The sequence below is a fragment of the Episyrphus balteatus genome, chromosome 1, assembly GCF_945859705.1.
Source record: "Episyrphus balteatus chromosome 1, idEpiBalt1.1, whole genome shotgun sequence".
Lineage (NCBI taxonomy): Eukaryota > Metazoa > Arthropoda > Insecta > Diptera > Syrphidae > Episyrphus > Episyrphus balteatus.
The window spans coordinates 39,229,574-39,246,030 of record NC_079134.1 but is presented as its reverse complement, the minus strand read 5'-3'; the positions used below and the strand labels follow the sequence as shown (position 1 = coordinate 39,246,030).

Here is a 16,457-nt window from a genome sequence, read left to right as displayed (position 1 = left end):
AAAAAAATTAATGAAATGACATTTGACACTAATGGATAGTGAATAAATAGAAATTCTGTTTAAAACCTCCATTAGCTCTAAAAATCCCTCTTAAAAGGTCGAATTTGGTGTTTTAACTAAAACTACTTTTAAATTTAATGCTCAATTAGTATTAATGATGCCAAACTTCAAAAAAATCCTTAAAAGAGACTGAATTAAACGAAATTGGTTTTTAATTTTAAAATTCCCTTTTTTAATGGCGATTTAAGTTTAATGGAGAGTCAATAAATTGGGCTTAAGTGGGATTTAAATTATTTATTTATTTCTTTTTTTATTTTTTTTTTCAATTTTTTATATTTAGGTGTATGTTGTGTTTCTTCTAATTTTGTCTACTTATTTTTAATTGTAATTCTTATAATAAAAAAAAATGATATCGAAAAAAAAACTGATTACGTGTTGTTCTCGTTTTATATGTATGTAAAATTGATCCAGTTACACATGAATAATAAAAAACGTCTATTGTGTTTATACTCTGTCCGATAAAAATTGGCAGAAAAAGGAATATAGGACGTTTGCATGTCACTCTGATTCAATCCATTCTTCATTCTGCAGAATAGGTCATAAGGGGAAATACGTCGCTGAATAAAGAAATTGCAACAACAATGCCGTGGCACGTCTGTGGTGTTTTTGTGTTCCAGGTTGTGTTTCAGTTTTTTTAGTAATGCTTTTTTGTATTTAATTTTTTTTAACTCTTTTATATTATTTTTTTTTTTTGTTAATTTTTTTTTTTATATTTTTCTTTTTATTTATTTTTTTTTATTTTTTTTAAATTTTTTTTTAAATTTTTTTTTTGTTTATTTTTTTTTTTTATTTTTTTTTTTTTATTTTTATTTTTTTTTTATTTTTATTTTTTTTTTTATTTATTTTTTTTTTTGATTTTATTTTATTTTTTTTTTGATTTTATTTTTTTTTTTTGATTTTTTTTATTAATATTTTTTAAATATTTTTATATTTTTAATATAAAAATATATTTTTATATTTTTAATATAAAAATATATTTTTATATTTTTAATATAAAAATATATTTTTATATTTTTAATATAAAAATATATTTTTATATTTTATTTTAATTTTATTTTTTTAATTTTGTTCTTTTTACTTTTACTTTTATTATTTATTTTTACATTTTAGGTTTTGTTTTATTTTTAACTCCTTTTTTTCTTTTTAATTTCTTTTTTTTTTAATTTTAATTTTCTTTTTTTACTATTTGTTTAATTTATTTTATAATTTGCTCATTCGTTTGGATGACAATCTCTATCATTGAAATGTCATTTTTAATTTGTATCCCAAGTTGGATTTGTTTTACGAATGCATTATTTGACAGACCATAGAAAGGAAAACACTAAGGAATATTTCTTAATCTTTGAATATCAACAACACCAGGCCCTGATGATCATATTGACACCCAAAATATAGCTACAGTTTGTTGTTAGTCAAAAATTACAATATTAAAATGAAGACTGCATTATGATCATAAAATAGGAAATTTAAAATAATATATTAAGTTATAAAAATAAAATATATTAATAAATTATTAAGAATCAATAATATATCCTTTTTTTACTGAAAATATACCATTTGCATATAAATATTGTTATGGCGTTAATTTTATTCTTCCAATAAATTAAATTTTCAGAGGTAAGAAAGGTCAAAAAATCTTCATGCACCAGCTTAATTGTCAGGTCAATAATATTTAATCCGTTACACACCCCTTCTGAGGTTAATTTTAATTTTTTTTTTATTTTGTGCCCTCTGCAAATAATGACAAAAGTATAAGGATATCGAAAAAGAATTTGTTATAGAAGTAAAAAATAAATTATTTTACATTTCATTTAAGTGTAACTGATTTCTCAGCCGACGGCATGTGTATAGTAAGATCACTGACCGGCACCTCGAGATCAAGAAACAAAAGAAGGAAACAAAAAATAAAATGAAAATCCAAAAACGAAAAAAAAACAAATTACATGAAACTCAAGAGAATATGGATGAGGAGAGTCTGGTGATGCACCACAAGCTTCAATAGCAACCTCACGCATAAACAACATTTCATTCCCCCAGATACAGCCCAGAAAAGATCATGTAATTAATTTGTTGTTTTTCGTGTTTACCTTTAAGTGTGTTTTATTTAATTTTTTTTTCTTGGTTTGTTTTTCTGTCTCATCGTTTTCGTGAAATCGATTAAAAACAATAAGTATAAATTAAACTTTCATTTGAAATCAATTTACAGTAATTGTAATAATTATTCGAACGTTGGTATTTTTTTTATATTAAAGAGAGTTAATCATGAAAATCCATTACGTGTTTGAGGTGACTGTAAACACTAACTGGGAAGTAACTAAAGTTTTTTTTTTCATTTAGAAAAAATCGAATAAGAATGCATTAAACCTTTTCGAAACTACTAAGGTGTTTTAACTTTGAAAAAATGTTCAAACGAGTTAATTCCAAAGAAATTTTTGAATTAAAATTTAATTTTGTCATTAATCATACGAATATCACTCTATAACTATTTTTTGATCCAACGTTACTTTACTAATTTTTTTTAGTTGACTCTGAATTAACTTGCGATCAATATTGTATTGGAGATATGATTGAGGAGTAAACTCGAGGATATTACCGGAAGTATACTAATTCTACAAAATAACAGTATAGTTTGAATAATTACGGTAATTTCTGTCTAAACTACTTGAAAAAAAACAAATCAACGAAAGGCAATCAGAGGAGAGTACCTACATACATACACTGCGATTCACTTGAATAGAGGCACACATTTTAGAAAACAAAAAAGCGATTGGAGCTTTGGTAAGGTAACTTACCAGATTCTAGGTCTTGGTATTCCAAAAAGCAATTTATAACAAACAATATTGCAAAAACAAAAAGCCAAAACAAGAACCGTGTGGCTACATGTTGCGTTTTTTCGCAACTCTTCACAAAACACAGTGATTCACTAGAATAAAGGCAGGCTATCAAATCGAGTAAAAATTATGAAAAACGATGGATCAAACTGGTTATAGTAATAGTATAGAAAAGTGAAGCGTTGATATTATTTGTGCATTTTAACCAAATATGGACCAAGAGCTATTATTATTAACCACGAAAAAGGAGAAAATCGGAGTTTGCACTGAAAATGCATTTTCACAGTGCACAATCACGGACTAAAGTGGAGAAATTACACAAAATGCTTAGTAACATCTTAAAAAGTAAGAAATTATAGTTTTCCATAACATTTACATTCGATGAGTATGAAGGCTAGTCCAGTGAACTTTTGTCTTGATCCAAGATGCATCAGTTTTATTTCTATTGCGATGTGATTTCAGACATTTACCTTATGGAATGCTCATGACGTTTGTTTACCCATAGTGTTAACCATAACGAAAGCTACCACTGTTATTTGTTTGCAAAGTTTGCGATTATTTTCGAACCATGTTACTAAAAGTTAATTGTTGCTTATTATAAAAAAGTATTGTTTTCTATTAAACTTTTTAGTGACATTTGTTGGTGATGTAAAAAATGTACCTCCTTTCGAAATCTAAGGAATAGGACTAATATCGTTCTGGAACATTTTAGATGGTTTGTTTTCCATCCAAAAACCACTCACCACCCCATTTTTGTTTTCTTCAAATGCAACCGTAAATAATGAACTTTTTATTTTAACTTATTTGACCATAATAGTGGTCTTATTTTGCATTTTGAGGCTTTTTAAATATTGTACACATTTATAACTTCAGTGAAGGTACAAACCATCACACTAACATCAAATAAACACCACTTTTCGTTTGATTTTAGCGCCAACGTTTATGGAACGTGCAGCTAGTTTTTGAATTAATTTTCTCTTGGCTCTTTGTTTAGGTGCCCCATGCTTTACTTTTACATTAAATCACTAGTTTAAGTCAATTTCTAAATATTCTCATACAAATTTATTGTTTATTTATTTACATTTTTACAAGATTTAAAAACCTGCCTTTGTTCTAGTGACGCAAAAAAAAAAAACACAGTGTTTTGTGACGACATGCGAAAAAACGCAACTAATAGCCAAACGGTTTCTGTTTTTGGTTTTTTGTTTTTACAATATTGTTTGTAATAAGTTACTCTTTGAAAACCCAAAACCGAAAATCTGTTAAGTTACCAAACCACAGCACCAATCGCTTCTATCTTTTGTAATATTAGTGCCTTTATTCAAGTGAACCGCAGTGTATATCTTAAATAAATTGTATGCAGTTCATGCTCTCTTATTAATCAGCAATCTGTTTTCGTTTAAAAATAAGAAATTAATTTTAATCTAATTAAGCAAATAAAAGGTAAACACGAAACGATAAGAAGATCAAATAAAGCATAATATTTCTTAGAGTTTCACAACTTATTGTAAAACAACATCGATGTAAGTTATCATCAGAAATACTTTTTTTTGTTGTCAATTGAAAAGAAATAAAATTAAAACAAAACAAAAGCATTTTTTGACTTTGTTGATACTTTCACATAACCACAATCTCAGTTTCAATGTATGGGTATTTATAAGTTAAACACATACTACACATAACCGGTTTAACAACTTGGTTTCTTATGAATATAAATAAATAATTTAAACAGTGGCTTATGAAAGAAACTATACTTTTTTTACAAATTAATATTTTTAACATTATAGAGAAGTAATTCTTTCCGTAAGAGAAAGCAGACAGTAAACATTTAAGATATCTAGTTAGCCTGACACGCAACTGGAGTGAAATATAATGCACCAAAAAAATGCTGCCCATTTTCAAACACACAGTTCCAGAAAAGATTGCTGTGAATAAAATCCGGACCTGATGCCTTCAAGAACATCAACCGAATTGTTTGACAGAAGTCACCAATACCAAAAGTCATAACACCAGCATGTGGAAGCATAAAAAGGAACTTCACATCGAAAACTTCCGCAGATCCAGTCTTCTTGTGGGAAGTTGGAGCATCCATTCGAAGGACCCTACTACTTAACACGGATAAAGTAATATTAAGCTATCAACTCGATTATTTGCAGGATTGGCTACAGACCCGAATCTGAGTATCCCAGAAGAGATTGCTGAAATAATTAATTTATTCAAACCGAAGAAATCAGCTGGACGAGATAGCATTTACAACTTCATAAAGGGGCTCCCGCAAACAGTAATGATCTTAATAGCAATCATCCTCAATAACTGCATCAACAACAGGTACTTTCAGAAGATAAGTAATAGTGCAAGAATAGTTGCGATTCTTAAGTAAGGTGCTAGGAATATTATCTGAAATTACAGACGAATCTCTTTTTTAAACAATCTAAATAAGCTCTTGAAAGAGTTGACACTCAGGAAGCTCAAGAAGTTTAACAGCGCCAGCGACAGCAACATCATCCTGGACATGCAGTTTGGCTTTCGGTAGAAGCACTCCACACTGCATCCGATCCTGACGTTTTATCAAGACATCACATAAGCTTTGAACAACATCAAGTTACCGTAGCATGCATTCTGGATATCGAGAAAGCATTTGAATTAATAGAAATTAGAAACCCTCATCCATAAACTTTATTTACCTAGCTTTCCTAATGGCACTAATTCTTTTCTTTCTTCCTATAGCACTTATTTCTTTCTTTCTTTTCTAGAGTTGCCCAAGGATTAAAGCTTTGTCCCTTCTTTAATAGCTACATGACGTCAGCCAAAATTACCATCGAGTCACAGGCATCATGAATATACAAGTACAATATACCTAAAAAAAAAACATCATCCTGGAAAAAAAAACCACTAGTCGGAATCGGAACTGATCTAACAACGGGGATGTTTTTTTTTTTCAATATTCGATGCCGATTTTATCTTAAGGTGCAACAAGTATTATCCCTCTAATAAAATCCCATAAACGATGCCTATTCAATTCTACTTTCTGGGTAGAATGCAGCTAATAGCCCAAAGGGAAGAGAAAATTTCAGCTGCCTATTTAGTTTTGAAGAAAGTTTTTTTTTTAACGTATCCATTAATTGATGCGGAAGAGAAATGGACTCTAACAGAAGTGTAAGATGCTGCTTTATAGGCAGATTATGAGGCCAACTGCCAACACCACGTACATACAGCTTCTCCTTTTGTTTAAGGAAATCGAAAACGTTCTTTAAAAGAAATATCTTGCAAAAACTGTACCGTGAAGCAATATCACGGGATTTAAAAGAAATAACCCATTTATCCTCTCGAATTGATTACATGATGTTTAGACAAGTTTTTGATCGACATTTTTGGTGCCATCATGAATTTCTCGTGTCTCAGTTTTGTTTTAAATCACTTAAGAACCATTTTGATACATGTATTTCTATCGTATATTTTTTTAACGCTTACTTTACTAGGGTTTATCTGGCTATTAAAAAATTGGCTAGTAAAAAAATATTCCATTTTAATTCAATTTCAGTTAAAAACCTTGTAGTGAACTTTAAAGCATTCTTATTATAACTTGAAGAAAGTGAAAACTTCGAAGTTAAATAGTTTCCATGGGTCAAAATGTGTTAACAAATGTTAATTGCACAGGCGGAAATAGACAGCATTCAAAAATAATCCTGAAACATATCAAAACATTTCCGTTGTATTCGTAAACAAATTTGTAAAATGAATTTCCATAAATCTCTTCGAGGTTAAAAGATAGCAAATCTCCAAACAAACGTGGGTTTCTAATCCAACTCTAATAGATTTGATCTTTTTTTATGTATAAAAAAAACCACTCACTCCCCGACAGGAACGTTACAATTCATAGCTTTAACCTTAATTCTTGAATCCAATCAAAATGCAATTCATTTTACACCCTCCCACCTGTCAATGTGTTTCATACCAAACGTGTCAAGCCTGTTATAATGTCTTTTTCCGCTACACACATGTTACTCATACATAATTGTTACAATTTATGTTTTTTTTTTAGTTTGTTTGTGTACTTCCCTTTTCATTACAACAAAAAATACAATTCAAGTAAGAATATTTATTAAGTGGTTCAGTAGCTGGAGACCGTTTCAAAACCACCACCACACAAAGTATTCAAATCAAATGTAGACTTATATGGTACATTTGTACATTCCTTTAATCGATATCTATCATGAACAGAACAGCGTATGCGCACATGGGTCACAGTTACAGTCTGGCGCTACCACAGCTGTGATTTTTTTTTAACCATAAAACAACCTTCAAACGGTTTGCAATTGCACTTAATTTGTAGCACACGCGTTAAATTTATCACTTAATAATAAATTGATAGTATTCGCGAACAAAACAAATCAGATCAAAGTTCCAGGCAAGCCAGTTGGTTGGTTAGACATGGACATGATGCCAATTAGAACTCTTTTATTCACCCTCAGCTTTGTTTTTTTCTTGTTTGTTAATAATAATAATGTATGTGGTAGGTTCCTATGTAACATTTGTTGTGTATATTTATTTATTTAAAAATAAAACAATTTAATTTGTAAAACAAAAAAAAGTAAATATAGCATGTATAATAGACTTGTCCTTGTTTATCAATATATGGATTGATTTATCAATACTGCTTTCATTTTAAAGCCATCACCGTTAAGATATTATAAAAAATATAAAATAAAATATTATAAATGAAATCTATTGCCGAGTTCCACGAACTAACTTGATTAAATCGATTTCTCAAGGCTACAAAAGTGGTTTAGAATAATTGAAAAGGATTGATTTATGAATATATAAATAAATTAGAAGAAACAAAGGAACAAAGTCCTGTTATGGTAAACTATACATACAACAACCGGGTACATTTCTAATTAGTTAAGGAATATAAAAGCAAAACATTTCTAGGAAAATAGTTTTGACACAACAAATACATTGTATTTGGTGTCTTATTCCGGAAAACTTTCATAACTGATTCAAGTAAATTCTTGGAATCTGATTAGAAACCTTGAGTTCCACACGAAAATTAAACCGTGATTATTTTGAAATACCATTTTTGATCAAATTTTAAAACGCTTAACTTATGGAACTTATATATAAAAAAATTGGAATTCTTTTCTCAAAATAAGACCCTCTCCGTATTTTCGTGAAACTTCGAAGTCGTAAAAGTCTAACAAAGTGCAACAAGAATAACTTACTGGGATGCAAAAATGAGTTGGGTTAAATGCATTGAATCAGAAATCAGATTTACTTTGGATCGTTGTCCGGGCGGTCAACTTTTTCTTTTGGGACTATTTCAAAACTAAATTTTTCGAACTGTTACCTTCGTGATCTTGATTTAAATTTTTTAAATATTCTTACATGTAGCTAGCTTGATTTTTTTTTTTTTTTTGTTTCTATTCAATTTTCTATATTTTGTCTAAAGGTGGAAGAACGACTACGTTACATTATAGTCACACGACTTAAGAATAACCTTAAGGGGGGAAATCCCTCCAGACGACACCTTTTTCACTATTTTTTTATGAAAAACTGAAAGCACTTATTGAAATTTGGAAAAAGACAAGATATTACTGACATTATCAAGAATTGAAAAAAAAAAAATTTGAAATGAAAAAATAACAAAATGGCGGCTCTGGAGCCTTTCAAAGTTGACGCCTCTAGTTTGCGCCGTGCAATGTACAGGTCCAGGAAATCATCTTAAATCAAAAACGAAATTTTTTTCCGTTAGATGATATTAGTACGCATTGCATGAACCTAAATTTATTTTTTTTTAAATGAAAAATAAAAATTAAAAATCAAAAAAACGAAAAAAAACATGTTTTTTTTACAAAGAAGTAGTTAAAAAAAATATTTACTGTACAAATTTTATTCAACTTTTAGGTTCATGTTGTGGCCAATGATTTAAGGAGTAATTTGCTTCAAATTTCAAGTCGATAGCTTCATTAGTTTTTGAGTTACATTGCACGGCGCGGAAAAAAAATCGTTTCGAAAAAAATGCGTTTAAAGTTTTCGTTTTCGTACTATGGTAGGTTCGGAGCGCATTGGTTTCGGGACTATCTAGGCACTTTTGAGGCTTCATTTAAGGCTAAGACCACTGAAAATAGTTTCTTCGGTTGATAAATAAATTTATTACGCAAAAAAAAAATAATGCAAAAATAAAAAATTCCAGAGGGATTTCCCCCCTTAATGTACCATACCTGATCACGGCGCCATTTTGCAATATTTTCAAATAAAATTTTAAAATCTGGTTCTTGAAACCCTTTATGATATTGGGTCGTATGCAATAAAGACTTTTTAGTACATTTTCTTTTGATCTAGATCTCATTTTCGATTTTTGATCTGTGAAGTGATAAATTTGAATTCGCTATTACTGCTTATCCAAATGCCGGAGTTCGAAAAAATAAAATCATAAAATTCAAAGATTTTTCAATGATGTGAGCATTAAATTTAATTTTTTTCGAAATTCGACAGTTTGATTGGCTCATTGAAATTAATCACTTCAGATCATCACAGTTCGAGAATCGACGCGAAGGGTACTCATTCCATTACAGTCAAACTTCTTTATAACGAACCTTCAAGGGAACAAAAAATTGCTTCGTTATAAAGAAGTTTTATAAAAAATTCGTTATATAGAAAATTTATTTTTTAATACTGCATGTGTTCTTTTAAAATAATATGGTACAAAAAAGAACTCATCTTAAGGAAATTTATTCATTTATATTTTTTAGTTAAAACATATCAACTTTGAAATTGAACATGCACATGAATCATAACTTTAAAATTTTTAGTTAATTCTTTAACATTGTTGATAGTGTACTAAACGACACATCAAATTTTTCAGCCACATACTTTTCTTTTCTCCACTTTCAATTTTATCAATATTCTCTCATAGCGAAATAGCCTTGTGATTGGCTAACTTAAAATGTAAACTCAAACGAACGATTCACCTGTCTATATGCGTACCATTTTCTAAAACACATGTACCCTTTTTCATGCATCCAAACATACATACATACAATAACTTTAAGAAAATTCTTGCCAAAACGGGGAGTTCCCTTTTAAAACTCGGTATACAAATCTAGTGAGCTTTTTTTCAAATTTGAAAATTGACATTTCGTTATAAAGAAACGAATTTGCTCTTGGGCCAAAAAAAATTAGTTCTTTATAAAGAGAATTTCGTTATAGGGAACTTCGTTATAAAGAAACTAATTCGTATGGAATGTTTTTTAAGGGGAAGGGGAACGAAATGAAATTCGCTATAGAGAAAATTACGTTATAAAGAAGTTCGTTATAAAGAAGTTTGACTGTATTTTCAAAACGATTGTCACAAAAAGGATAACCGTTGACGATATCGTCATTCATTTGCTCTCTGTAACTTTATCACTATCTTCTCTTGTGTTATCAAGTACTGCCTACTTTGGGGAGCTTAATGAAGTTCTAATCATTCAATAATTAAAAATAGAAGTGACAGCGCAGATTAATCAAGCGCCAAAGGTACCGGAAGAAAGATGAACTACATTATAGGGCTGCGCCTCAACTAATCATTTTTTAAACCTTCATTAAAAATTCTTTTTTTTTTTCAATAGATTTTTTTATTGTAGACAATTATTGTATTTGTGCTTATTAACATAAACAGTTTCTATAAAATTGATAAAATTCACTAAAAGAGTTTATTTTTTTTGCAAATTAACTAACTACGATACCTATTTAGCAATCGTCCGAGCACAATCGTTTTCATGATGATAGTGATTATTGAAGTTACGGAAATTAACACAATCGTGAAATGACATCGTCTGGCCCACACATCTTTTATCAAGCCATTGCATACAAACTGAGAGTCAAAACCTTTCAATAGGAAATAAATAACTTTTCACTTTTTGTTTAAACTAATGTCGTTTTCTTTCACTCCAATGAGAGTACCCTTTTAGTACTTATTTTTGCACTTTTGAAGGTTTTGTGTTCTTTGACGCCACAAAAGTGTAAAAAAAAAATTACTCCGGAGTAATTTTAGTACTACGGAGTACCCCGGATTTACTACACATTTTTAGTCAGATTTACACCGATTTGCACACACACTTATGAATTTGAAGTTTGACATTTTAAAATTTTGTTTGAAAATTGAAAAATGTGAAAAGTTTTTCTTTCAAACTATTTTGTTATTAACAAAAACAACCATTATGAATATATTTTCTATTGAATTATAATTTTTACTTTTTCCGTAGGTCTTTCTTCAATATACTTAGTTAGTATTAGTCGACGTTTCGGGTATGCTTATACCCTTCTTCAGGACTAATATTTGTGAAATATATTAAATATATTTTTTAACCTCTAAGGTTTCTATCTTCTTGGAAAGTTGCTTGTTTTTGTTTTTAATTTTTAATATTTCAAAATTTCAACAATTGAAGTCTTGAAAAAGACTTTCGTTTTATCAAAATTTCAAAATAAACGAAAGTCTTTTTCAAGACTTCAATTGTTGAAATTTTGAAATATTAAAAATTAAAAACAAAAACAAGCAACTTTCCAAGAAGATAGAAACCTTAGAGGTTAAAAAAATATATTTAATATATTTCACAAATATTAGTCCTGAAGAAGGGTATAAGCATACCCGAAACGTCGACTAATACTAACTAAGTATATTGAAGAAAGACCTATAGCCCACGGAAAAAGTAAAAATTATTTTACTAAAAAGGTCACAAAAGGAGAAATTAACTATTGAATTATATTCCGCCAGATATATTTCTTCCATTTTGTTCGTTAATTCTTCACTTTTTCCAAAATGAAATTGAAAACCGAATAAAAAAATTGTTCAGCCAGTGTTCTTCATCAATAAAAAAAAATCCTGTCCCATATAAAAAAAATCCCATTTTTTTCTGCGTTGATGGGATATTTTTATTTTACAATAATCAAACTATGGGTGTGTGTCAATTAGGCAGAAAAAAACCGATCAGAAGTATAATGAAAAATATACCAAAATTAAAACTAAGTCCGCTTCTACACGAAGACGCAAAGCGTGAGAAGCCCATAAGAGCAAAGGAGAAATAGAGTTCGAAAAAAAGGGAAGGAAGATTTTTTCGTTTTGTATATTTTGGTGTTGTTTTTTGGAATTAAAATACAGTCTGCTTCTACACGCAGACGTAGACGCACAAGATGCACATAAGAGCACAGGAGAAATCGATCTTTCTCTCTCCCTTGTTCTGATGTGCATCTTGTGCGTCTACGTCTTCCTGTAGAAGTCGTCAAACGAAAACAAGAACAAAATAAAACCAAAGAAAATAGCTGTCAAATTTGCGTCTTCAAAAAAATACTACGTGTAGAATCGCGCGACGCACCGAAACGAAAATCAAAAGGAAATTCGAAGATAGTTTATGCGCCTTCGCCTTCGTGTAGAAGCAGACTTATCAACGAGCGCTTATTTTGCTTCATATATTATTAATATTAATTTTTTTTTTTTTTTTTCAAATCATAACATTTTTTCCCTAGGCCTGTTATCACTATTTTTTTCATAGAATTTATCCATTTTTGCCTTGTCACAAACACAATTACAAAACAAAAAATTTACTCTCATTATGTTCTATCACTCCAGAAAAAGGAGTAAAAATTTAGAGTCCTCCTTAATAGAGTGAAAGAAAACGACATAAGTATATAGTTCTGTTCCCCAAAATTCAACGCTCAATTTAACTTATAAAAACAGCAAATTAATGTACCATATAAGCCACACATCAGGCTCTGAAAATCGCATGGAAATTCTCAATTTTACTTTTAGCTTTTTCGGTTTTTTTGAGAGATAGCTAAATGCGGTTTATTCCCTTATGAAGTCACTCCTAAATTAATCTATATTCCCTATATTGGCAATTTTGCTGAACAATTTATTTATTTTTTATGAAAACAAAGGTTATCTAACTTCGTATAATTATGTTTATAAATCCTACATTTATTTATTTTTTATTTCTATAATAATTCGAATACATCAGAAATGTTGTTTATTCCCTATATTCTATTAAATATATTTTTTTTTTTGTATAACTTACCTTCTTTAACATCAAACTCAAGTTCTAGAATGACTTCCTCGCCATGATTGAAGTTATCATCGAATTCTGAGGGATTTAATTTTACATCTACATTCTTATTATCTACGAATAAAATATCTGAAAATAATAAATATTTTTCTAAACAATTGTTTATATTTAACAAAGAAATCAAAATACCATTTGCAAAGTTATCTTCTAATAGCCAAGACTCAACCGATTCAAGAATCGGAAAGAGCTCGCTGCTGGGCGGCGATGATGGTTCCATTTTGCCGTTCCAATATAAATCCTGCGGAAGGGCTAACGACTCCAGAGTAAGACTTGTTGGAATCATAATTTAAGTCAAATGAAAAAGACGTTATTGATGGTATTTCTATTAAGAAATTGGAGTCGTATCCTGATGGTAAACTTGGTTGGTGTGTGGGCGCCATGGCGGCACTAAAAATTGAAAAGAAAATTTATATTTATTTATTAATTGTGTACAGATTTAAAATGTTTCAATCAGTATTGGGTAGAACCATTGACAAAATAAAAAGGGCTGGAAAACTGTTTACAGCACTAATAACAGAGAAACAATGTCCTTAATTTTTTTATTTTTCAATATAAGAAGTTTTGAAAGTACTTTATATGTAAAACCAGTGGCGTATTAAGGGGGGGAGGGTTCAGGGGGCTCAAGTCCCCCCCCCCCCCAAGCCTCCAAGATCATGTTATTATTTACATCATAATGTACATGATTAACTGAAACTTGTTCGTAAATCTTAGAGATTTAGAGGCAGCTAAGATGCCCGAGCCCTCTCCAAATTCTGAAATGGCTGTTTGTGTTTGTTTGAGTAAGAGCCTTAGCTGACGCTGAGGGTTGTGAGACAAATTTTATCAAAAAATTTTGAAAAATTTTTCAGCCCCCTCCAAATTTTTTTCTGGATACGCCACTGTGTAAAACATATAATACACAAAAAAGCAAAATACTGGTTCTGATGTTTAAGTCCTTTCACAGTCGTAAAATTTAAATAACACTAAGATAAAAGAAAATAATTTAGGTTCACATCCATTCATTGAATATGAATATCTTCTTCTTCTTCCTTTTTTCTCGGCGCTGTTATGATCTCGATGTCGAGGGGATCATAACCTTCCCACGTTACTGCTTCACACTAGTGATCCGCCTGTGGGGTTCGCCGGGTTGACCTCAGAAATCGGCGGCAAGCCTCCCGGTTTTGTATTGTTCCGTTTCTGAGGCCAACTGAATGCTGGTGTTTTTGCATTTGCTTGTACCAGGAGTTTTTAGGCCTACCTTTCTTTTTATTTCATTGAATATGAATATATTTTAGTCAAAAGTTTCGCTTTTTTTATTTAACTCGCGGGATATCAACTCAGAACATTCTTGCCTTTTAGAACCCAATAGGTGGACATTTAAAAATATATATTATTAAAAAAATTAGAAACTTTTTTGTACTTTTTTCTTGTATTTTTAATAATAATTATTTTTTGTACGAATTTTCGTAAACGAATTAAGATTAAGTTTATTACGAACCTTCTTTGGGTAGGCGGTGTTGTATGATCATATTTTTCGATCAAATGACCGAGAGGATATGATTTTCCACTATTTTAATTCATAAACCTATGTTTAAACGTAGCCTACCCACTATTATCTTTCGAGTATTCATTAAAATTCCTTTATCTTTCAAAAAAACTGCACTTTTTTATTTCGAAAAATACAAATTCAGTGCAGAAAGGGGACAAACATTAAATAATATGGAAAAATTACCTAATATAAAAAACCGAATTTTGTAAGATAAAACATTTATGTTTCCGTTACTGACGAAATATTCTCAACAATGATATACCATTTTGAAAAGAGCATTGAACACACTAACTCTTGAGGTAACTTGCCAAAATATGTAGTGCATTTTTTTACACTACGGTGCATTAAATTAGAGTCATGTAAAATTTTTGAGTACTTAGTTGGGAAAAAAAGATATTTTCTTAAAAACTGATGCAGGGTTATTTAAGGTTCCGTAGCAAAACAAAAAAATTGAGAAAAAAATAGATTTGTAGTCGCGGCACATGAAAGATCCCACAGGGTGACCATTTTTTTGACTTTTTTTAATGCCCATAACTCAAAAAATATATGGCTTTGATTTTTTAAATTGTTTTTCTGATAACTGTCACAATCTACCCTATCTACCGTTTTCGTTTCGACGTCGACTTATGCGATGTTGAGAAGATTTATACCTCTTTAGTTGGCACAACTCGTCTTATTCTTGTAGATACTGTGTTTCCATTCATTGGGCATACTTTCTACCAAAAAAATTTATTACAGATGAGTTTTTAAATTCTTTGACCAAATTATCTTCAGCTGTTTTAAACAGTTGGGCCGGTAGGACATCCGCCCGGGAGCTTTAAGCTTGTAAGTCAGGTGGCCACTATATTTTGGCCGTATCGTCCAACAAGAATGGATTGTTCTGCCCTAAAGTGGAATTGTAGGCATCTTCACCGTTAGCAGTTTGCAAGCAATATTCTTCCAATAGTGAGAAGTTGTGATTTTCAGAATAGGTCACAACTCACACACATCCTCACAATAGTTTGTGACTTGTTATTCATAAGGAGAATAATCAAGCTTTAATTCAAATTGATGACAAAGTTGTAACGGCGATGAGACCGTATTTTAAAATCAGTGCTTGAATTTAAGTTGTCAATGTTATGATTAATTTTTATTTTATCAATGGGCAGATAATCAAAACTCGTTGACCGTTCTCCGCGAATTTTAAAGAAAATTTCAATATCAAAAGGCAAACAGCGAACTAATATAACATCCTTTGTCCAATCCTAACAAAGAATACAAAAGCAAGACCAGGGGCCCTACCCTGTATTTCGTTCCGAAAGTAAAGCGGAAAGAAATCTACCTCTTTCGAAATGAGAATTCCCAAGGTGAAATTTTCGTCTCCGTAACTCGTTTTCAAATGGCAGAAGCATTTGAATACGGAAAATTTGTTTCCACAACAAATTTAATAGCGGAATGCACAAGGAATATTTCAGAATGTTATTTTTTTGAAAGAAAATTTTAGTGATGATAACAAATTAAGCAAATAAAATTTATTAACAGCTAAAATTTACAAAAAAAGAAACAATATTAGGATTTATTTCGTGTGTTTTAAAAATTTGAGAGTCCATCACGCCAAAAAAATCCACAATTTATGGCAGAGATTTTTATCAAAAACAAATGCGAAAGAAACGCAGTGCGATTTGGAATGCCAACCTGTAAAATATCAATAATTTTCCGTTTCAATCCTTTATTCATTATTTTTTGCATCTTAGTGCAGTAAAATCTATTTGCTTTCGTTTTGTACACCCAATACGTTTTTTATTTGTTTTGATTATTTGATTTGACAAATTACATAAAAAATAATTCCAAAAAAACTAATCCGTACGTGGAAATAGTATTAAGTACTATTTTTTCCCATTTCGGGAATTTTACAGAGTACCTACCAATTCAAAAGCGGAACGGAAAGCACTTTCAAAT

At 30.1% G+C, this 16,457-nt stretch overlaps 1 protein-coding gene across 2 annotated transcripts in view; it reads right to left on the bottom strand.

Moving 5' to 3' along the window:
* Nucleotides 1–16,457, bottom strand: part of LOC129912742 (cyclic AMP-dependent transcription factor ATF-4) — a 48,309-nt gene that overhangs the window by 26,239 nt on the left and 5,613 nt on the right. For both annotated transcript variants that reach the window (XM_055991143.1, XM_055991138.1), the window contains exons 2-3: nt 13,121–13,378; nt 12,944–13,060 (exon numbers count right to left, since the gene is read on the bottom strand). In XM_055991143.1, the coding sequence (XP_055847118.1) occupies nt 12,944–13,060; nt 13,121–13,274 (271 nt within the window). In that variant the 5' untranslated portion in view covers nt 13,275–13,378. The remainder of the gene's footprint in view (nt 1–12,943; nt 13,061–13,120; nt 13,379–16,457) is intronic.